The 23,363-nt window shown below is 40.6% G+C and overlaps 1 protein-coding gene across 1 annotated transcript in view; it reads right to left on the reverse strand.

Annotated features, from left to right (window-relative positions):
* Window positions 1-23,363, reverse strand: part of arhgap24 (Rho GTPase activating protein 24) — a 75,141-nt gene that overhangs the window by 43,152 nt on the left and 8,626 nt on the right. Inside the window, exons 2-3 of the mRNA XM_088319774.1 lie at window positions 19,387-19,602; window positions 8,017-8,104 (exon numbers count right to left, since the gene is read on the reverse strand). Of these exons, the coding sequence (XP_088175900.1) occupies window positions 8,017-8,104; window positions 19,387-19,587 (289 nt within the window). The 5' untranslated portion in view covers window positions 19,588-19,602. The remainder of the gene's footprint in view (window positions 1-8,016; window positions 8,105-19,386; window positions 19,603-23,363) is intronic.

Below are 23,363 nucleotides of genomic sequence, written 5' to 3' on the forward strand. Positions count from 1 at the left end.
GCCTTTTGTCAATTACGTTTGCTCCCTAATAAACTGTCACTCAACTCATGCGTCTGTGCTTGGGTCCGCCTTTGTAAGAGGCAACATAGAAATTATATTCATCTTTTATTTGAATGCATTTTTTCTGGAAACACACAGAACATTTGTTTATGTTCTGAGTAAATCCATGATTTATTTTTTTCAGATAATAAAAATATCAAATTAATAAATACACTCCTTGATGTTTACATTGTTCATATACACCAAAATATTATTAATTTATTTCTCAAACAATTATTTGTGTAAAATATAAATAAAAGGTGCAATATGAATGAAACCAGGATAGATTGTTATGACTACGTTTTAGGTTGGGTCACAGAGGCATTGTGTTACGATTGTGTCATTAACAGTTCATTTGTGGTTCCAGCGCCTATTGATACTTGCATGATGATGTTTATGCACCTTATGACAAAACTATTAAAACACTGAAAACAATGATCTGCATTCTACAGATAAACAAGTAGCATTCGCAAGTTTGTTAGTACATACGTAGCAGTAGAATCTATCTATAAATAAACATAATGCAGTAACAAGATCGTATCCGACAGATATCTGTGACTCCCTCCAGACCACACAAGCTTATAAATTTGACGCCACAGAATCGATTTCACAACTTGCTACCTCAGCTTAAATTCAGTCCTGCAGATTTACGACGCACTGCGGGAACACTCATTAAATAACTATCGTGGGGTTTTAGTGGAAAAACCTGTCTATGTAGTTAAAATCAAATAATTAGGGAACAAGTGACTGGTACTGGTGTCGTTATCAGCCTTTTTATATGGTATCAGTACTTAGAGGCCGATATCACTATTGTCTGCCCTCCACTGGCCATTTTATTATCGGTAAGAAGACATTTAAAAAGGGAGGTACAGATACTCCCCTAATTACGACCACTGAACTTACGAAAAACGGTAGAACATTTGTTTCGGGATGTTGAAAAATATCCGGACATTAATGTAAGTTAGATTTTGTATTGTGCACCTTTTTTCCCCAGTACAGGTCAGTACTGTAGTGCTTCTTTCCGCCACTACTGGCGTGTGGCGCTGTGAGAGGTCCCCCCCGAAGAAGAAATCCGCTTCCTCTTCATAGGTCGTGTGTAATCATTCTATAGTCTATTTCCAGCGCGCCAAGAACTTTGATATTTTTATTGTTTAATATCTCGTGCATCCATTCAATATGGTTGGTGTAAAGTGTAAAGATGAGGAGAGCCGTTTCTTTTGAACTGAAAGTGGAATAAGAAAGCTTGATGCGGTTGAGAAAATGGTTGGATCGCTTTTTTTTCATCCACTCTACCACGGAGAAGGACCTCTTAAAGCCTATTCTCCAAAACTATGTTAAACTTAACTTTATTTTTATAGAGCATATTATTTTATGAAATGTCTTTTTTTAGTAGAAAACAATACAGGCTACTTATACAAGCCTTAACATACTTATATAAACCACAAACATACAATATATAGCACTGAAGCAACTTGTTCTAATTATAGTTTTTTTTTTTTTAAATATCAACCTCATTAAGGAATAGCTCGTCAATGTCCTCATGATATCGGCATCTGGCACCAGTATTGTTGACATATTACTAAAATCCACATTTTTTAAAGCAATTTTTAGGCAATACGTTGCCACTCAAAGTGCTGTATAAAACATTCATGGTACACTAAGAAAAAAAATATCAATGCCAATGATATTTGCAGTCGTCATAGGTAGTCAATGAGTTAATGCAAATGACGTCTATAGCCGGCAATGGCAGTGAATGGGTTAATTAATGAGGATAATCTCAGGAAAATGCTGCCGGCTACGGTGGCCCTTGCCATTCGTCATGGTTTTCATTCTGCCATGGAAGGCATCGTTACGTCAATTGCAAAGGGTCAATACTGTGCAGCATAACCGATGCATATTGCATCACCAAAACCTCTTGAGTCATGTTTATTTGTGACACCCTTAATCTCAAGGAGTCTCAACGGGCTGTACAGACCACAGATTATTGAGAACTACAGACTATTATTACACCATCCTCTGATCTAAAAACTACATGAGGGCAAGGAAAAACTCAAAAACCTAGACATGAGGAAAATGAAGAAACCTTTAGAAAGGACCACACATGAGGTAATACCCCTTCCAGGATGACCAGGCTGCAACGGATGTTGCAATAACAAATAATATGCAGATACTGTCAACATGAAATATAGGTCATTAAAAAAAAAGGGTAACTGATCCAAAATTGCTGTGACACATTTAAAAACATACAAAAACATAACAATACCTCAACATCAAAATATGTTTATTATGAAATTCGTGATTCATTTCACGTGCAATTGTGCACAATTGATTTAACTTCTGGAAAGAGAAGTCAAACACTTACATCTCTTTCACAATGTCAAAAAAAAAGGCCAAAGTAAATACAAATTTGCAAAGGTTTTAAAATGGTCGTCTCCAAATGGCCTCTTTTGGAAACACCTAAACCTACCCTTAGAAAAAATGTATATTATACAATGTTTAGTGGTTCAGATTGTGATCAAATTTAACAAAGTATGAGGTAAGGCTTCAAGCCATTGTCTCCTCTGTTTTCCAGCTAAGATCCCCATGCTAAACTCATCTGCAGGCCTTTAATTGCCCAAAAAAGTCAGGCGAGAATAAGAACCTTCTATTTATGTGCGTTCCAACTCAGATTACTCAATGCAAGGAGAACCTAAAGTGATTATTTTAGTTTGGCACAAAACTTTAGAGTCTTACCTTTCAAAAAAGACTATATTCTCTAAACAGTTCAACAGCATTTAATTTACTTTGGGTATGTCTTAGATCTGGATTTTTGGCAAATTTTACAGGAACGTTAAAGTGGTTAAGCGGTTTTAAGGGGTCTGCCTCAATGTGAGTATATACAGTAATTTGTCATGATGACTGATTAGTGTCACCCGTGCCCGCTCGTTTGGTGTCAGCCGCTGCAGGCTTCTGATTGATTCCCCATTCTACTTAAGCTCAGTCCTTTCACTCGCCGGTTGTCAGTCCGTAAGCAAACCTCTGTTTCTACAAGGCAAGCACTTTGACTCTGACTCCCGTCGGTCCCGCTTTTTGCACCGGTTTTCTACCCGTCCGTTCCTGATTTCCTTGTTTGTCTCCGGCTACGACCTGTTTCTTGACCCTGACCACGTTTTGCTCTCCCGTCCCGGCTTACGACCCATTTTTGATCCCAACCGCGTTTTGCTCTCCTGTCCCAGCTATCGTTTTTTCCTTCTTCGACACCACAATCTCCCACTCCGGAAGATCCACTTCTGCATTTGGAACACGATCCGATTCTGTCAGCGGCTTGCTTCCCGCATCCAGCAAGCAACGGATCGCGGGGGCCGCCTTTCCTCTGTATCTCAATAAACTTGTGAGAAACGTTAGGTGATTGCATGTACCCTTTGTGCTGGTTGTGACATAATTTGTACTCGAAAGGTACTTTCAGAGTAATACACTACTTTTGGGTGTCAGTAAAACAATAAATTGATTAAAAAAAAATACAACAATATTGATTTTTATAATAAGCTATGATCCTTGAACTATCTTAGAAACGTGCATTGTTTTAAACACCCTAGTTTGGGAAATTATGTGTTAATTTTATATCGCATGAGACCTGCATACATGTACACCCACAACCAAAAATTTCATGAAAGGCTGGGCAAATAAAATAAGAAAAATGGTGCGTTTTTTTTTACTTTGATTCTCTGTAGTTTGTATTCTTCCTTATTCTAATGTCGCACTTGTTTTAGGATGCACTGCACGAAACTGCAACAGCTAGTGGTCAAATAATAATGCATTTTATAAAAGCATTTTAGCCATTAATATACGTTTTTTTTTGTTTTTCCTGAACACATAGTGAACTGTCCATTTTTTGCTCGCTTCAGTGTTTAAAATACTGACAGAATTTAGTGTCGTTGTCGCTTAAATTATTCATCCACACACGTTGTGACACTGAAACGTCAGTGGCATAGTGATTGATAATCTTGACTAATTCCACCACCGAGGACAATCTATATTTCAGTAGCAGACACATTTTATTACTTGGGGAAATTTACTTATTTGATGTTGGTGAAAACGGACTCCAATTATACTGTAATTCTTTGCTGTTTGATATTAAAAATTAAAATAATTCAGTCTCATTAATAGGTGATTTTAATAGAGTTGCTCTAAACTGAAGTACCTGAAATGTCCACAACAGGTCGCCCTCGGCTTCATTTACCCGCATAGCCTCTCAACATTTCTTAACAAGCCAACCTGCTTGTAGAATGAGCTTGATTTTCCTTTAACTGATTTATAAATTGGAATGAATCTCAGGAGGACTTTTAACTTTTCCAACCTCTCCCAGTAAACAGATTTTTACTGCTCGCCTACGCACGGGAACATGGAACAGGAAATGAATGAGAGGGGGGGAGAGCGGTGACAGCAAGATCTCAAATTATACCGTGCCAAAACCTTTAGACTTTTGGGGAAAACACAGCAGGGGATGCTTCCTGTGCTAAATATATAGACTAAAAATGTTTGCTAAATCGCTGTAATACAAATAATTCAGTGTGTGACCAACAAGGAAGTAATTATCAAGCTAATTCACATAAAGAGACACATTAGGATATGCCTCAAGTGGGACTCAGTCACATCACTACTATATCGTCAAATCTAAAAGGTAAAAGGAGCTGCATGATTTCTTGCTCGATACACAGCTAACAGCTTTTACTATGTTTTAGGAACTAATTAATCTCTGCTACTGAGCCTTGATTTGTGTAATCAATAGCATATAATAATTGAAAACAATGACAGAAGATCTACTTTTTGTGGGCACGACATAACTCTAGATGTTATACTCAATTTAAATTTAGGGAATACAATTTATTAAAGTTGGATTTTTAAAAAAGTCCATCCACCCATCCGTCAGTTCCTCTTTCAACTGTACATCCATCCATCTTCTGGACCTTCATTCACCTGCCCATCAATCCATCGATTGGTTGGTCCTCCCTCCATCTATTTGTCCATCCATCCATCGGCCCTCTCCCCATCAGACCATTCATACATCAATCCATCCATACATCCATCCATCTGCCGGTCTTTCTCCCAGCTCTCCTTCCATCCATCCACCCATCTTTTCATACATACATACATCAGTCAGTCATTCCTCCACACGTCAACCCATCCATCCATCTATCCATGCATCCATACATCCATTGCTCCATAGTCTACCAAACTCATAGATACTTTCATTTCTGGCCAATTATCCAGATAACAATGTAAGCCCTGATCCCCATCAGGAAAATTTTCTGATGCAGGGTTCAGATTTGTTGGGAGTGAATTTAAAGTCATGCCTCTTTCATACAGAAACAGAGTAAGACATAGATCCGGCAACAACCAATGTTGCGTTTTATGCAGAACACAGCAAATGATAACATATTGATGAAGCATAAAGCAATCTAAAAATTGATGGTTTTGAAAGTACCTCCGCTTCTTTGTTATGGTTCTAAAAATAATGGACAATGTTTACAATTGTAGAAAATATCATTGATACATGGACAACACTGCTCCCGTCACAACTGCGCTCAAAGTTGAAAAATTGTTAGTTTAACATGTTGACACGCATGTTTGCTACTATAAAAGTTAAAAAATCCCACGGTGTCATGTAGACCATCCCATTTACCTTTATATTTTTTCAACTTTTATGCACATGCCTCATACTTTTAAAGACTGAATCAAAGCAAGAAAACTTTGTTTTGTGCAAACTATATGTGCAACCGCATCACATATTTTCTCTGAAAATATCCCGCAAGCCCTTGCAAGTGCAACATGTTCGCAACACGGAAACATGTTGATGCATACTGCATGCATCTGATTTTGTTAACTCTCCAGCTCAACATCTGGCCAGCTTGTTCCAACACGACCAGAATGTCACGGTTAAGTCGGTGCTCCGCAAACAGATAGCGACTGGGATCAAGATTCAGAAGGGATTCCAGTCTAAACATTTGTAGTTCTCCTGCCATGAACTGTGCACACATTAAACACATATCCAGATGTGGAGGGACGGGGAAAGAAGAGAGGGGGTGCACAGGGGGCCAAAAAATAAATTAAAAAATGTACGAGCACAGGTGGGGAACGTTTTCAAAAGTTTAATCAAATGAATAAAAATCAAATCAAACCAAGGGATTCTAGTCTGGGGCGAAAACAAGTTTCGGGGCAACAGACAGCTCTGTACGACTTTCTCTTTCCCTCGGAAAGTCATCAACATTCACCCCCACCTTTCCTCTAACTCCAACTTCATCACTTCCAGTTCTGTGTTCTGCATGGCAGCAGAGCAGTGGAATAAATGTGTTGTGCGTTTCTCTTTCCTTGCCGCTTCTCTGTAACTTCTTTATGCACCTCCTCATTACGAGTCATGTTTTTTAAGATTTGTGTACCCTCTTGGTATTTTGCTGAAGATATAAACTATAAAGTCAGTCGTAGAATTAAATAAAACATCTTTCCCAAGTTAATTATTTTGTTTTGCATAGTAAAGCAACTCCGTGAAGTTGATCTGCATAGCCTATGTAACGGTCACACAGCATTGGCATTACAGACGCTGCCCTACTTAGGAACAAGATAGGTTCCGGATGTTCGTTCCTGAATTGAATTTGTTTGTAAGTTGCTTCAGTGCGATGTTTTGTATGTTTAAGGTCTATATAAGTATGTTTAAGGCTTGTATAGGTAGCCTGTTTTGTTTCGTACTAAAAATATAAATATTTCATAAAATAATATGCTCGATAAAGATAAATAAAGTTGAGCTTAACTTACTTTTGGGAGATGTGCTTCAGAGGTCCTCCTCTGTGGTAAAAAGCCGAAAAAAACGTTCCGACCATTTTCTCAACCGCATCCAACTTTCTTATTCCACTTTTGTTTCAAAAGAAACGGCTCGCCTCTTCTTTACACTTTATACCACCCATATTTAATGGATGAACGAGATATTAAACAATAAAAATGTCAAAGTTATGGAGCTGGAGATAGTGTAGGCATAGAATGTGAGGTGCACATGAATGATGTCAGTAGGGTGACGAATGTCGCGAAGAGTTAATGCAAGTATAGGGGAGCTCGGGAGTTTAGTGCGCTTAAAATAAACAGGTGCTGACGGTTGTCGCTCTCCAAAGAGACCGCGTTTCTGAGTATTTTTTCATGAACGAGAAGCAGCCCGTTACCCACACAAAACGACACGTAACATTGGTGGCAGCGGAGGGATTACGAGAAGGTGCAGGAGAGATGTTTACACCAACCATCTTGAATGGATGCACGAGATATTAAACAATAAAAAAAAATTAAAAGTTCTTAGCTCGCTGGAGATACAATATAGAATGATTACACAGGAACTAGGAAGAGGAAGCAGATTTTTTTACTTCCACATGCCGGTAGCGGCGCAAAGAAGCACTACAGTACTGCCCTCTACTCGGAAAAAGGTGCACACAATACAAAATCTAACTTACAGCAATGTCTCGATATTTTTCAACATCCCGAATTATTTCCGGTATCTACCGTTTTACGTAAGTCTAATGGTCGTAAGTAGGGGAGCGTCTTGTCAACATTTCCAAAACCAAGATATTTCTGATTTATATTGCATGAAAGAAAACTAATTAAAACTTTTTAAAACCCTCCTAATGGCCTGGGGTACCAGACCGAGAGAAATGAAAACGAGTTAAAAGAGTTACGGACACTAAATATGTTGAATCCAAAACAGGATAGAAAGAACATGCTGTATTGTGAAAACACATTGAAAAAAGGAAGTGAGACTGTACTATTGCTCCACACTCAGCCTATCTCTTAAATAACAATGTTCAGCGTGGCTTTGTGCAGTTTCACTTCTCTGACCAAAGGAGGTCTGACAGCAAACCTCAAAAGATTTATTTGGTGAAAAAAACCTCCATTAGTCAGTAATCCCTATTAAAATAGCACTTCAATAAATGAAATAAAATGCATGGCACAATTTCATCCTACCTGGAACGACCTCAAAGAGATACTTTCCCGGTTCATCGCCGCTGCTTGGATGCTCTGTAACTTTGTTGCCTGGTAGGAAAATGGCCCCCTGCAGTAAAAAGAACAAGACACTGTGAATGTTTTGAGCCAAGTGAGAGTTTTACAAGACCCCATGGCACCAAATCAATAGAGGTCATTAGCCAAGTACATGCTATTGACGACAAGCTGCAGGTCAGTGACAGTATTGATAAGTACTGGGTATTTTCATAGGACGCGACTCTAATTCATAATTGTGTTTTTTTTAGCACAGATTTTTGGTTGTGCTATATAATAAAGCAACATCTACTAGTCACTGTCCCTTTAGATTATATTTAAATAAGTGACTCTTGATGCTAATCAGGAACTCTCTGTGGGAAACAGTTTTTTCAGTCCTTTTCTAACATCTGTTTAGCACCCTATTGTGGTTGTAAGACGCAATACAGCGGCATCAGTTCTAACTTGCCAGAAGGGTTAATAGAACAGATCATGATGATTATGACATAATAAAAAGTTATATTTACTGCAGTTCCCAGCTAGTTTCGTGAAAAGTTGAGCACCAACCTCTGATTGAGAATGACTGAATGGTTACAATTCCTTAAACATACAAATTGGAAGATGTGTTTGGCGGACGGAAATGCTCCAGACCCTAAGAGCGCCTAATTAGTATATACATACATATTAGTGTCCAATCACCCTAAACCTGACCCTCAGGGCGGCAGTAGCTCAGGAGGTAGAGCGCTCGTCTTGGGATCAAGGGTTCCCAGTTCGAATCCCGGCTTGTCCATGTAACATGTCCAAGTGTCCTTGGGTAAGACACTGAAGCCCTAATACCCCTAATAAGCAGGTTAGCGTCTTACATAGCTGCAATACAAGGCCGCTATTGGGAAATGTGAAGCACACTGTAAAGCGCTTTGGAAAGTCATTGACTTGAAAAGCGCTATATAAATGCAGATCATTTCAGATCATTTCATTTCACCCTACTTAGCCTTACCCTGAATAAGGACAAATTGGAACAGCATTCAGTGCCGGGTAATTTTCAATGGACCCAAAGAGAGGAAGCAGGAAAGTCACAGTACACAAAAATGATTGTATTTAATCACGGAAATGCTCAATAAAGTAACAAACAAATGGTAGAAAACAACAATAAAACTGTCTGAATCACAACAAAACAAACCTCAGAAAGCAGGATGGATTGGAAAAAAATGCGATGGTGAAAAACATAGTTGGAAATGAAAACCACACAACACTAAATGCTGTTCCAAAATGTCCTCATGAAGGGTTAGACTAATCAAGGACAAGTGTGGGGTGATTGGACACACCGTTCACAATTACCAACTATTTATGCGCCCTCTGGTGGAGGAAGGCACGCCAGACCCTAACAGAATGTCCTGTACAAAAACATATTATTAAAAAACGAAATGTTGACTTACATCTTGCCAACATAATGCAGCAAGGTTCGTGTTTGGTGAGGCACAGTCAGATAACTTACCACCCAAACAATTTTTCATCATTTAAATAGAAGAGCAAGACAGCAATGTGTGAACTGTAGAAGTCCTTATAAGAAAATTGCTGTTAGCTTGCTAATACTATCACTACCAGTAATTGTATTTACTGGGAATGATGTGTGGGCCAAATGAAAATAGTATCACTATTACCATTGTCTGAAATAACGTCTGCCCAGATGCCCGGGGCGTGCATCTTTTACGTCGGGCGTACAACTTACACAACATCTCTGCCCAGGTGGCTGGAAACTTTTTTAAGAAAGAAAAAATTAAAAAAATCTTTTGTTTTAATTGTTTTATTTTTTCCTTATTTTCAGATCAAACATTTGCTTTATTCCGACTTTGAAATCCTCGTTTGGTTTGGAAATTTTGGAATTTCATTTCGTTTGGCAATTTGCATTCTCGGCTGCCGATCGGAAGCCTGCATCAAATAACTTCGTGCTTCCGGACTTTCCGAGCGTTATAAGGTCGTGCATTTGCACATAATTTTCCTAAGTAGATGCACAGAAAACCCAAGAAAAATCGATAAGTGGTTAAGAATCAAGCCAAAACCTCAGCCCCAGAAGAAATATTCAAAAGAAGCAAACAAAATTTATGACACTACAAAACGTTAACGTACATTAAAAGCATCGCGGAAAGAGGAGTGCACATAGCTTGTAGCAGACAACGCAACGCAAACATTGCATGAATAAAGATGAGTCAATACAGGTACATACTGATGGCAGATGGAAAACAGCGATGTCATGTTAATTGAATGTTATAAATAGATTGATAATAAACTTAATTTCAAAGTGTCGTTCTGTTATACAGGTATATCCTTATTATCAATCCTTAATACTTTGCAACAATGTTGTTCTTTTGCCATTAGTGGTCTTATTTTGTTTCAAGTTGTGAAAAATGGGGTAGGCAACTTTTCAGAGTTGTCTGCCCTGGTGTCCAGTAACTTTTTGTCATGATTTTCAGACACTACTATTACCCTCTGCCATGAGGAAAGAACATTTGGTGGCTTACTCTGTACAGTAATACATTACATATTGATCGTAACAATTCTAATATGGTAGGAACATTCATCTATTTTGAAAAATAAAATCCAAACATCGTGAAGTCAAATGAGTAAGAACTTTAAGATGGAATAAATAATATCATAGTGTATTTTATATTTCTATGATGACAGTTGAGGCACAGCAACATCTGCCTCCCCTCACTGTACATCAATGTCTTGCAGAAAGGTTAATGTTACACCAACCTTTGCAGATGTTCTTTGAAGACTTAAGATTTCATTTCATTTCATTTCATTTAAGACCAATATGAAATGTATGATATTAAAAATGGTAACAATTTTTTTTAAAGATTTTATTCACGATTACTGGGTGGATCAAGTCAGTTGTCATTAGTCTTTGGCAAGTTAATGACCACCAAGCACCTTTTCATCTGTGGTTTTACAAAATCAGAAAGTGGAACCCTGGTGGGGCTCTGAAGATGTTAGCTAGCCCTTGTTTTTGCCTGTAAATAATCCTTTTAAATTCAAACTCACTGAGTGATAGTCTGGTCGAAACGTTACAAGGATTCTCCATTGATTGTAATTACCCAGAGGACAATGAGATTAAATGTATTGATGAGTTGTGGTTCTACGTTCTTGTCCACTGCAGACTGTGAAAATCCTTGCACTGACCCTGCCAAAAAAGCACCTCTTTAAAGTACATAACGACAAATCATTGGCCCCTGGAGTGCCTCGAGTCTCTCCATGCCTTTGTTTAACCTTCTTAAAAGTATCAGAAAATAGGAAGATACTTTTGAAGCCTTAAGTTATTTGTTGATTCCTTGTAATAGGTTTACTTCCATGGTCAACGCAGGACAACACAAATGTAAAACAGGTGTTCTTAGGAGGATGTGATTCTAATAGAGCTAAATTAGCATCCACATAATAAAATTCCACCATTATTTTGTATTAGATGTGCCGATATCTGACAAAAAAGGAAAAATACACTGTATGAAACTATTTTAACAGTTACTATTTGACGAGGTAGGCAAGATGGTTGTTCAACACCAAAAAAGCAAGATCTTAGCTACGTGGTTCTAAAACTTTGGGCCGGTCGACACAAAGAAGCAAGATCTTAGCTTAGTGGTTCTAAAATTTTGGGCTGCTGCCCTAGAATAAAGTGTGATTGCACCTCCACTACAATAGAGGGCAGTGGTGCAAGGGGTTTTTCTTCTTCTAAGATGGCCATGACAGAAAATATTTGAGAAGCACTGCCTTAGCTCATAGGATGTTAGCAAAGGACTACACAAAGGAGGTTAGTTGTTCTGAAAGAGGATGCCCGATCAGCAACAAAAATGATTCCATTAGTAAAGAGTCACTTACAAGACATTTTTTGTATTACCATACAGTCAGTATATTTTTAGATATTACAGCCTATAACCTTAACATACGTTTATTTAATCATTATACCGAAGTACATGCCATTAGTAATAGCATATACTTGGTTTTACTGAAAAGTATATTTTCAAAAAAACAAACAGGATAAATTTAAAATATACTCCGACTATATATACAGTTATACCGATAATATAAGTACCAATTTTTGTTTTTGCTACACTGAAGAGGATATACCATAAATTCACAAGTCCAGATGAGTTTAGTGGACTTGCTATAAACTGTCTGCCGGATGGAAAGGTCCGGAATTCAATTCCAGAATGACTTAAATTTGAAGGTATTGAATGTATCCATTAAATAAAACAAGTGTGCTGTATAGTGTATATTGAACTCGGTGGTGCTTATGGTTTTAGAATCACAATCATGTAGCAGTAAGTAAAAAACAAGAATACTAAACGTAGACAGAATTAGTTCATACATCTTTTTAACAATTACGTACACTGAAAGTACACCTTTTCTCGCATACGTTATAGGCTTTAGTTAAACCTGTGTCACCTTATCAAGTATGTCTGATATGCTACTGTTTGGTAAGATTTTTTTGTTTTTCTTCTGTGTTTTTCAACTACCACAAATGCTAAACACACAAAACAAAGCAATAAAATTTACCCCAACATCTTTCTTAAGCCAAGCGGAAATGACTTAGCCTTGTGGTTTGGTGGCGTGTTTCGTGATCGAGTCAGCTAAGGGAAAAAGGGGGAATACAATACAAAGGAGGGGCAGCTGCTGAGGACTTGACATGGATGTTAGCAATATAAGTAGTGGAAGTTAGTTCAGGTTGCTAGCAAGCTATACTCGCTGTCAGATTTAGGACTGCTTGATGCTTCGCTTGTCATGGCGGGCCGGGTTGCGATCTAGATTCCATTCCATACCGTTCCATAAGTAACAGGAATATCCATGATAGTCATGGCATTTATGAAAGCAACTGTTCAAAAGGACCTCAGAGACCTCTGTGAAAGTCACTTGTGCACATTCCTTAAGACTCACACAGCTGGACTGCTTGTACCTGAAGTCATGGAAATTCAAATTGACTTAGAAAACAGACCAAGGAGGAAGTTGATAGACTTTTCCATCCGTCTGTTCGGTCTGAATTTGGCCTACGTGAGAAGAATGATTCCACTTTGTAGTCTGTGCTCTCCTGCCAACGGCTACATGATGATGCCTACGGTGACCACCGGCCAAAGGATACACACTGAGGGAGCATTTACGGGATTTTTTGTTGTTCTTGCTACGACCTGCTTTTAGACCCCAACCATGTTTGCTCTCCCGTCCTGGCTTATGATCCGTTTTTGATCCCGACCACATTTTTGCTCTCCTGTCCCAGCTATCAACCTTCTTTTTCCGTCCTTGACACTGCCATCTCCTGCTCCGGAAGATCCACTTCGGTATTCGGATCACGATCGGATTTTGTGAGCGGCTTGCTTCCCGCGTCCAGTGGGCCCGGATCGCGGGGGCTGCCCTTCCTCTTTCTAACAATAAACTTGTTGTTAACGCTTCGCATTTGATTACGTTATGGTCGTGACACATATGGTTTTAAGATCTAAAGTAAATCGTAAATCATGAATAAATTTGTCTTTCAGATAAATCTGACCCCATATTAGTGTTGTGTAAGCATTACAGTGATATGCATCTTATATTTTCTGTTGCGGGAGGTTCTTCATCCATCCATCCATTATCTCCACCGCTTATTCTCAGTAGGGTCGTGGGGGTGCTGAAGCCCATCCCAGCCATCTCCGGGCAATGGGCGGGGGACACCATGAACTTGTTGCCATCCAGTCGCAAGGCAACTCACTCGCTCATTCACACCTAGGGACAATTTGGACCGGCCAATTAACCTGACATGCATGTCTTTGAAACGTGGGAGGAAACCAGAGTGCCCGGAGAAAACCCACACAGCCACAGGGAGAACATGCAAACTACACACGGGGAGGCTACAGTAGCTGGACTTGAACCGTGAACCTCCGCACCGCAGGGCTGCACACCAACCACCCATTCGCCGTGCCGGCTGGTTCTTAAATTAAAATTTACCACTGAGAAACGTGACCTAAATTTGTTGCATGGTCCATAATAAATTTCCATAATTGATATGAAATCCTTGCACTAATACACATTTCATGGTGCCCCGTTTAGGTGTAGCATGCTGTACTTTTGGACACCACCAGTAGAGGGCGATGATGTTTCATAGGACAATGCCATACAAACTAATATCAGCCGCTGTTACTCATCAGGGAAGAAGAAATGCAATGGCAAAGCAAAGCATTTAGAATGCTGTGTCGATGCATTTACCAGTACTTCACCGAAAATTCAAGCATTTTCAAGGATTTCAGGCACCCTGATGAACCCTGTCACTAGTAACTGTAACCAATTACTTTTTTTTTAGTGACACGCTCAAGAGTGCAATTAGCATCGGGAAATGTCAAGGTCAGACTGTAAAGTAGATCGTCGTCACATGAGACATTGTGTTGTCTTATCGCTCAAAATATAGCATTACTCAGAACAATTCTGTCATTTATTGGCACTGACATACTCAAAAGAGATTTATATTTAATAATCACAGCGGCAAATGAATGCCACCATTGTTTCTCGCCCGTTTACGGCAAAATTGGAGTTAGCATGACGTGCAACCGAGTGGACGAGTGAGAGCAGGCAGATGGCATGTTGACGCTAAGCCCACACGTGCCGTCTCCCTACGCAAGCTGGTGACCTCGCACTTGCATTGGCTGCCATTTTTGGAATTCCAAACGTTGCTCCGAGAGGTTTGGCTGCCACAGCGCGGGACACAACACGACCCCTCTGGGTGACAATGGCTTCTCAGTATTTGTTATTGTCCGACGCTTAAATGCAACTGGTGAGCTTGTCGAGGTAATGGTGAGTGTGTGTTTGTTAAACATAAAGCTCGGACCTCAAATAGATCGTATTATGTATAGGTTTAAGGGTTGCGAGGGTTACCGTATTTTCCGCACTATAAGGCGCACCTAAAAGCCTTTATTATTTTCAAAAACTGACCATGCGCCTTAGAATACAGTGCGCCTTATATATGGATCAAAATTAAGTCGCAAAGTCTTGCAACTAAGGCAAGCAGCCGCCGACTAGATTTTCCCCCGAAGGCGAAGTCGTCCGCGGTGTATGCTGGGATACATATGCCGGCGGTTCATTTCCCAGCCAATGTGTCGATCATCATTTGAATCGATCACTATTGGCTAAAGTTATGCGCGGGTAAAGGAGGCGGATCCTTTTTATCATTTACAGGCTCGCATAGGCTAAAGGGGCAAAACAGAGCCTGCAATTGGCCAAAAAAGATGAATGTGAATAGCAAGTTTGGTTGGTTGTCTACGGCATAGAGAAAGCATGTTTTACTATTCTGTATTTGTAAATAGTTTACTCTCCTGGATTTACTACACTTACAGATATAAGAGGACCATGGTTGCACATTATTATTGAACGCAACGACTTCGGTGAGCTACTCCGGCTATATGTTTTCCCAGGATCTTGTTTCAGAGTGATGTCGATGTTTCTGTGATGGGTCTTTTTTTAAATTAAACTCAATTCCAAGTGTTTATTGTCATATGAACAGTAAAGTTGCGAGCGAAAAAGAAAATAGAAACTAAGGAATGGTTGGCATTTCTTGAATCCCAAGACTTTAACCTTCCGAATGATATTTGGAACGATGCATTTGAGTGACATCGTACGGACACCGCATCCGCATGTGTCTACGACACGTATTTGCTTCTTTGCAAGCTTTCGGAATGTTAAGGGGGTAATAAGTTTGACTGAGCTATCTGACTGTTTTGTCCCATTGTAGCGCCTTATAATCCGGTGCGCCTTATGTATGGAAGATATAGGACCAAAAACTATTTTTGACTCTTGGTTGTCTTGGTGTCTAAGTACAAGGTTTACCTATATGCAGTGGGGATGCCAAACCTCTCGACAATATTCAGATATACTAGGCTACTAGGAAGTAAAATATTCTCACAACATAAACATATAGTGATACCATAGTGGATTTTGCACAGTTAACTGCAAAATACAAAAAGAATACAAGAAATCAAATTTACTAAATGTTTTAAAACGCATCAGTATCGCACAACTGCGTTGCCTCATGTCTAATACTCACACACGTTACCAGCCTCATGAAAATTCAGGATTGGGCCAATTTAACATAGCGAGTGCTGAATTCAAAGAGAACTAAAATATAGACAAAAAGAAAAGTGTTTTTACCTGTACTGCAGTGTGACCAACATGGCTAAGTTGGCAGTCTGTACAAGCTGCGCATGCGCCTCATACTGTATCTCTGTCTCTACAGTATCCACACATTATGTCTATGTAAATATACTTTAAAAAATGTAATCCAGAAAGAGAAGCCTTATTTTAACTAAAAATACGTTGCGTCTTTTTTTTCTATAACCGTAACGCAACAAAAAATTTTTTTTTGTATCTTCATTACGTTACACCTTGACATGTCTTCCATTACTCACCAAGCCTGGTTACAACGATTCAGCCTTTATAATAAAACGTTTTCATTTTTTTATGAAGTTGAAAACCTATCCAGTCATATCTTATTCATCATTTGATCATAGAGCAAAAACACAATATATAAACTGTAGCATATGAAAAAAAAGATTATTGTCTTACTTTAAGTAATAAATGAATTTTAATCGCAGCTCCTTTTCAAAAAAAGCATAAATATATAGGTACTCCTCAATTATGAAAAAAAGATGCAACGACAAAAATAATTACTGGATGGCTTGACTCGCTTCTCGGTTGCCAATACTATCACTAATCCAATTTTATTGGGTTAAGTAAGGTCTGCACCAATTCAGAATCCTTATTCTCACTATCGCCCTCTGCCATGAGGCAAGAGAATTGCGTGCCTCACTCCGCATCTGCAGACACTCAGCACATGGATAGGTTACATACTGCTTATTTTAAACTAAAGCATCAATAAAAAGATAATCCTCCATTGTGAAAAAAAAAGTCCACGCAACATGAAAACACTTACTGAATGGCTTGACTTTCTGTTTACCTTGCTTATACCATCAAAAATTCCATAATTTGGGTCTAAGATTTGCGCCTATGTCTTTTTATCATCTCTGTCATGAGGCGGGATAATTGCATGCCTCCCTCTGCATATAGATACTCAACACAGTAATACATTTCATACTAATTGTATCAATAATGATTTTAAATTAATGTGAAAAATCATTGCACGAGAATCACTTAAATATATTTGTGATTTATATTTCTATGAGGTCAGCACGGCGATGCAGTGGTTAGCGCGTGTGCGGCACAGTTGTGAGGTCATGAGATCGAACCCCCTGTGTGGAGTTTTCATGTTCTACCCGTGCTTGCGGGGGTTTCCTCCGGGCACTCCGGTTTCCTCCCACATTCCAAAAACATGCATTTTAGGTTAATTGGCTGGTCTAAATTGTCCCTACGTATGAATGAGCGAGAAAATTGTCTGTCCCTGTGTGCCTTGCGACTGGCTGCCAACCAGTTCAGGGTGTCCCCTGCCAACTGCCCGAAGATAGCTGGGATGGGCACCAGCACCTTCGCGACCCTACTTAGGATAAGCGGTGCAGATAATGAATAAATGAATGAATGAATAAATATTTCTCTGATTAAAATTGAGGCACAGCCTCACCTGCCTCCCCTGACTTCACGTCACTCATGTGACCTGTAAAAAGTAATTTTTTTTTAAGTAAAAATACTCAAATGTGATCATTTGGTAGCTTACATGTGTGCAATTCTAGATCAAATTCCGTCTACATTTTTGCTTTGTCATGAGAACCGAAGAGTGTCTGTAAGAGTCTTTGTTCAGTCTTCACATGCTCGCGACTAGCGGCTGCCTGGTTACAGTCACTTAAGAGAAAGACTCGTCTGCATACGTCGCTTAGCTCTGGACTCACATATACACAGATTTAAATAAGTCTTCTAAATAGGAGTCAGAGTGGAGCTAGCACAAAACACTTGAGAGGAAACAAGCCTGATACTTGGGTGAATTTGGTAAGTGACATAAATGAAATCATCCTTCATCAAACACCAAAAGTCAAAGGTGGGTTGCGTCGTTAGAGGTGCCTTAAAAAGTTGAAAGTTGAATATTTTCTCTGAGCTTCTTTTCCACTGTGCTTATATCTTTCTTTTAGCAAAGGTGATAAGGGCGGTAGCGAGAATGGGGAGGGGGAGTAATTTAATGCTCATCACCGGGTTTTCTTTATGAGTGTAGCATGAAAATGGTGAAAGAAAGGCCTGTTTCAAGTACAGTCCAAACGCCAACCCAAACCCTAGAAAAGATGAAAAACATGAGGTTGTTAACTGAAGCTGCAATGATGACACAAGCCAGGAGGTGGCAGCAGCGAGTAAGAAATCTCCAAATTCCGTACTGCCCATTTAAATGGAACAACATCTATTTTCATAATAATGGTGTCCATGCGTCGCCTCTTTCCAATTAGATTATGACCTAACACAGGGGTCGGAAACCTATGGCTTGGGAGCCATATATGGCTCTTTTCATTCATTTTCATAGGGCTCCGAAATAAAATGTAATTGCACATCTCTCTGTGGCGTTCCAAAGTCAAGTGATTTCATCCCGATTTTGGTCCATATAAAGCCGAAGCAACTTAATGCAGAAGTTCGATAAGAAACCATTTAAACTGATAAATAAAAATGCTGGCAAATGACTTTGATTGGGTGAGCAGTACAGGTGGGCGGATCCCTGCACACAGCGCAAGGCACTTCCTTCTCTCTCTCGCTCAGTGCAGTCTACACCGAAAGTAAATATGACGATATGCTTATCGTTTGCAGTAATTTGTGACATTTTTACAAAAGAACTTTGCATGCACATTGTTTTGAAACCGTTATTAAGGACCAATTTCATGGAAAAAAATTGCCTCAACACTCTTAAATGAAGGCGGAAGACAAATTGTAAATGGCATATTTACATTGATTTGGGACACAGGATTTGGCATTATTATCATTTCATACATTTGATTAAATCATCAAATGACACACAGTGAAATAAAATGTGCTGAAGAATTACTTTTTGTCTAGAGAGCGTGTTTGGCAGTTTTTTCAATTTTGTCTTAAAATATATGATGTGGCTCCTTCTATTTATTTTTAAACATTTTTTGGGTCAAAAAGGTTCCTGACCCCTGCCCTAACACATGTATACGTGGTTATTACTTGTTTTTATTCATATAAACGATTCACTCAGATTGCTCAAGAAATCAAATAAGACCTTTTCCTATCGGATTATGGCCAGCATGTCATCGTAGACAAGGTATGATCATATTAATTCCAAAGATTTGGTGTGAAAAAGCTTAAAATCACAAGATATGTGTCCTTTAAACACAACTGCCAATGATATTCCATTATTGTGTACACCTAATTGTTAAATTAGATTTTTTTAGTCGGCATCCTTACCAAGGGTTTGCTCTCCTCCTCGTCCTTGTAATAGAAGAGTTGATCGCCCCTCAGAACAAACCAGCGATTGTGCCACGTCTTGACGAAACCCCCTTGCTTTCGGAGCCAACCGCACCTGATGACACCCTGCCTTCCCTGCTGGGCCTCCGAGCCACTCTGCAAACCGCCATGTTGGAGAATGCCGAGGGACTTTTCGTCCATCACGGCAACTCAAACCTGCAAGGGTCAAGAGAAATAGATTGTATTTGGGGATCACAAAGATTAGATCCAGACAGGATTCAAGTGTAATGAAAGTCAAAGTTCAGCAACGAGTACATTGTTCCCCTGTTTAACATAATGCCATTGCTGAGTGACTTCTGTTTCAAGTCTGCTGACATCAGCATGAAAGTCTCAGCGTCTCTGGCTGAGCCGGGTTTGGTGAGAGTCCAAACAAGCCACAGATCCAGATGACGACCAGATGCAGAAGCCCAACAGTGCTTCCAAATTGCAGTGGGACAAGTGGAGCAGATAAAAAGGCAAACAAATAAAACCATAATAAAAGTGTGATTGCCGAATCTCAATAAACTTATGATTGTTGGTAAAACCTCCCATATGGAAGAAATGAAGTGCATCGGTATTATCATACCCCTCTTAAAATAAAGACAAAACTTCTGCTTTAAAAGCAGCAAAATCTACCCTACACACCAAATGTGCTTTTCAAATAAGAATTCATTGATGGCCACATTGTGTGTTATGTTTTTAAAACTAAATACAAAAAATAGATATTTTTAAAATGTAATTAATTAATTTGAAATATTTAAATGTAGTTCAATTAAGGGCTATACAAATAAACATGACTTGACTTGACTGTGGAGTGTACATTTGAAAAGGTTGTATACAACTTTTATCTTATTGTCTTTTTAAGCCGAGATTAAAAAAAAACCATACTGTATTAAAATAAAAAATAACCAATTTTCTAATTTTAATTTCAAAAGATTATTTTTAGTTAACCAAAAGAAAAACTCACAAAAATGAAACAAAATTATCTACTATGGCAAAAGGCAGGGTTTTGCTTGGTATTTTTCCCATTTTATTTTATTTTATTTTTTTGCTCAATTTTTTTAAATGCAGTTTATTAAAAACCCACATGTTGGATAAACAACATAATTATCATTTTTGCTATTTCTTACGTTGTGGTAAAAGGAATTGGCTGGAAAATGGTTCCAATTTCTGTGTAGCTATTCACATACATCAGGCATATCCAAAGTCCTGCCCAGCGGCCTGTTGCAACCTGTGATCAAAATCTTTCTGGCCCGCAGCCTCTATCATGAAATTGATAATATGTGGCCCGCCAATAATGTTTACCGCAGTATTAAATACATTTATATCCAGAAAAAAGAAAAAAAACACCATTTCATCAGATGATGGCAGTAGCCCTTTGTCCACCTTGCCCCCTGGCTTTCATAGAGAAGTTAATCCCACCCCACTTTAGACATTGCAACTGTAAATTAAAAAAAAGGAAATTTGACTGTGAAGACCGCCGCTTCCAGGACAAGTGGATATTGGAGTATTTTATCCACCGAAATCCCCAAAAACTGCCTGTGCCTAATTTTCCAAAATACTGTGGCTGATTTCAAAGAAAATATTATCAAAATGCACTTCCAGACAAAACATGCTGACTACAAAATGCTATCTGAAGTCAAATGTTGTGAATAGGCGAAGCAACGGGAAGCTGCAATAATGGCACAGCTTTTTTTTACGAGACCGTGCGAGTCAAATGAAAATGCTACAAAGGCGAGCTTACTTACTTACTTATTGCTCCAGCGAAGGTCGGGGGGTCCCGTCCCTGTGCGTTGAGCCGACCAGATGAACCAGGTTTTTCCAATGCTGGCGGTCTTGTGCCAGCTGTTCTGCATCCTCTACGGCAACTCCGTGTTGTTGGAGGTCGCCCGCAACGACGTCGAGCCATCGAGTGCGGGGTTTCCCTCGTGGTCGTCTCCAGCCTGCGGCCTTTGGGTCAAACTGGAGAATGGCTCGTGTCGGATGGTCTGGTGGTAGACGAAGGACATGGCCAAACCAGCGGGTGCGGCGTTGTGCGACCAAGGAAGATGCTTGGGGCTGGCACGTGCGGGCTCTGAGCTCTTTATTGGAGACTCGCTGGGGCCACCTGATGTTCTCGATGGTTCTGAGAGCCCTGCTATCAAAACCATCGATTCTTGTGGCCAGGGTGTCGTTCAGGGGCCATGTTTCTGAGCCATAAAGCAGGATAGGGAGTACGGCGAGGTTGTAAATGCGGAGCTTCGTCTTGCGTGCGATGGTCTGGTGCCGCCAGAGTGGTTTCCAGAGAGACTGCAGAGCAGATGCTGCCAGGGCTCTTCTGCGGAGAATCTCTGGTTTTAGGTCCCCATTGTCTGTCACCATGGACCCCAGATATACAAAGCTCTTGACAGGCTCTACGATGTCGCTACCAATTTGGATGGGAGGTGGATCTGGTCCATCACCGACATACATGAACTTGGTTTTCGTCCAACTCACTTGCAGGCCAAGCCGCGCTGCCTCTTCGCTGTAAATGCCCAGAGCGTCTCTCAGCTGGCTGTAGGAAGTGCTGAGAATGATGGTGTCGTCAGCATACTCCAGGTCAGTCAGGTGGTAGTTGCCGAAAGACACTCCGGGGATGCGCTCACTAACCCTGAACATCAGATGGTCGATGATGCAATTAAAAAGGTCGGGAGCAGCCACACAGCCTTGGCGAACGCCGCTGGAGATAGCAAACCAGTCGGAGTCAATGCCGTTGATACGGACACAGCTCTCTGTGTTGCTGTAGAGCAGCTTGAACAGGGCTATGATCTTGGGTGGTGCTCTGAGAGCTTGGAGGATGTTCCACAGTGAAGAGTGGCAGACGGTGTCAAAGGCGGCCTTCAGATCAATGAATCCGATATATAGATGGCGATCTTTACGGAATTCACGGGTCTTTTCTATCAGCAAACGGACGGCAGAGATGTGGTCCGTTGTGGAGCGGTTGGGCATAAAGCCAGCCTGCTGGGGACGGCGGCAGCTTCTGATTGCTGGAAGGGCACGGCTGAGCAAGATCCTGGTAAAGACCTTGCCCGGGATGGAGAGTAAGGTTATGCCTCTGTGGTTTCCACAGACAAGCCTGTCGCCCTTGCATTTCCAGAAGGGCAAGATGACTCCTCTGGTCCAGTCGGTGGGCAGCTGCTCCGATTCCCACACCTGGTTGAATAGGCGGGTTAGCCACTCCACCATGCCATCACCGCCGGCCTTGAGCATCTCGCCGGTAATGGCACAGATGCCGGGGGCTTTCTTGGTGTTCAGCTTCTTCAGAGCAGCTCTCACTTCCTCGGGTGTTACGGGGTCTGTGCAGCAGGTGTCGTTAGGAGGTGCTGTGCTCGCAGCCCGTAGGAGGGTGGGATCAGCCGGGATGGTGCTGTGCTGCAAGAGGAGGCTAAAGTGCTCCTTCCAGCGCTCGAGGCAGTTGGCTTCTGTCATGATGAGGTTGCCGTCTGAGTCCTTTACCAGGGCTGTCTTTATGTGTGGGCCGCTACGGGCTTGGCGTAGTAGACTGAATACGCGGCTCATGTTGTTGTTGTTGGCCGCGGACTCAAGCTGTTGGGCTTCTGCCTGCCAAAACCTCTCCCTATCTTCAGCAATGGCCACATTGCGCAGGCGATTCAGTCTCCGATACTCTGTGAGGTCGCCTCGGAGTCGGGCCTCACGCCGCTGGTCTATGATGTTTAGTGTCCTCTCTGATATCCAGGGCTTTCTCGGGGAGGATCGCGGGCGTCCGAGGACATTGTGAGCAGACTGGAGGACACTTTCCTTGAAGGCCGCCCAGTCTGTCAGCTTGTCAGGAGCCAGGGTATCAAGAGAGCGGCGGATGGAGCAACTGAAGTCTCTGGCGATGTTGGGGTCGCTGAGTCGGGAGGAGTCGGGGCGAGGCAGAGTCTTGTGCTGGTTGGCTCGGAGCTTTAGCTTGAGCT

This window comes from Urocampus carinirostris, chromosome 16, assembly GCF_059441175.1.
Source record: "Urocampus carinirostris isolate Australia breed hairy pipefish chromosome 16, RoL_Ucar_1.0, whole genome shotgun sequence".
NCBI lineage: Eukaryota > Metazoa > Chordata > Actinopteri > Syngnathiformes > Syngnathidae > Urocampus > Urocampus carinirostris.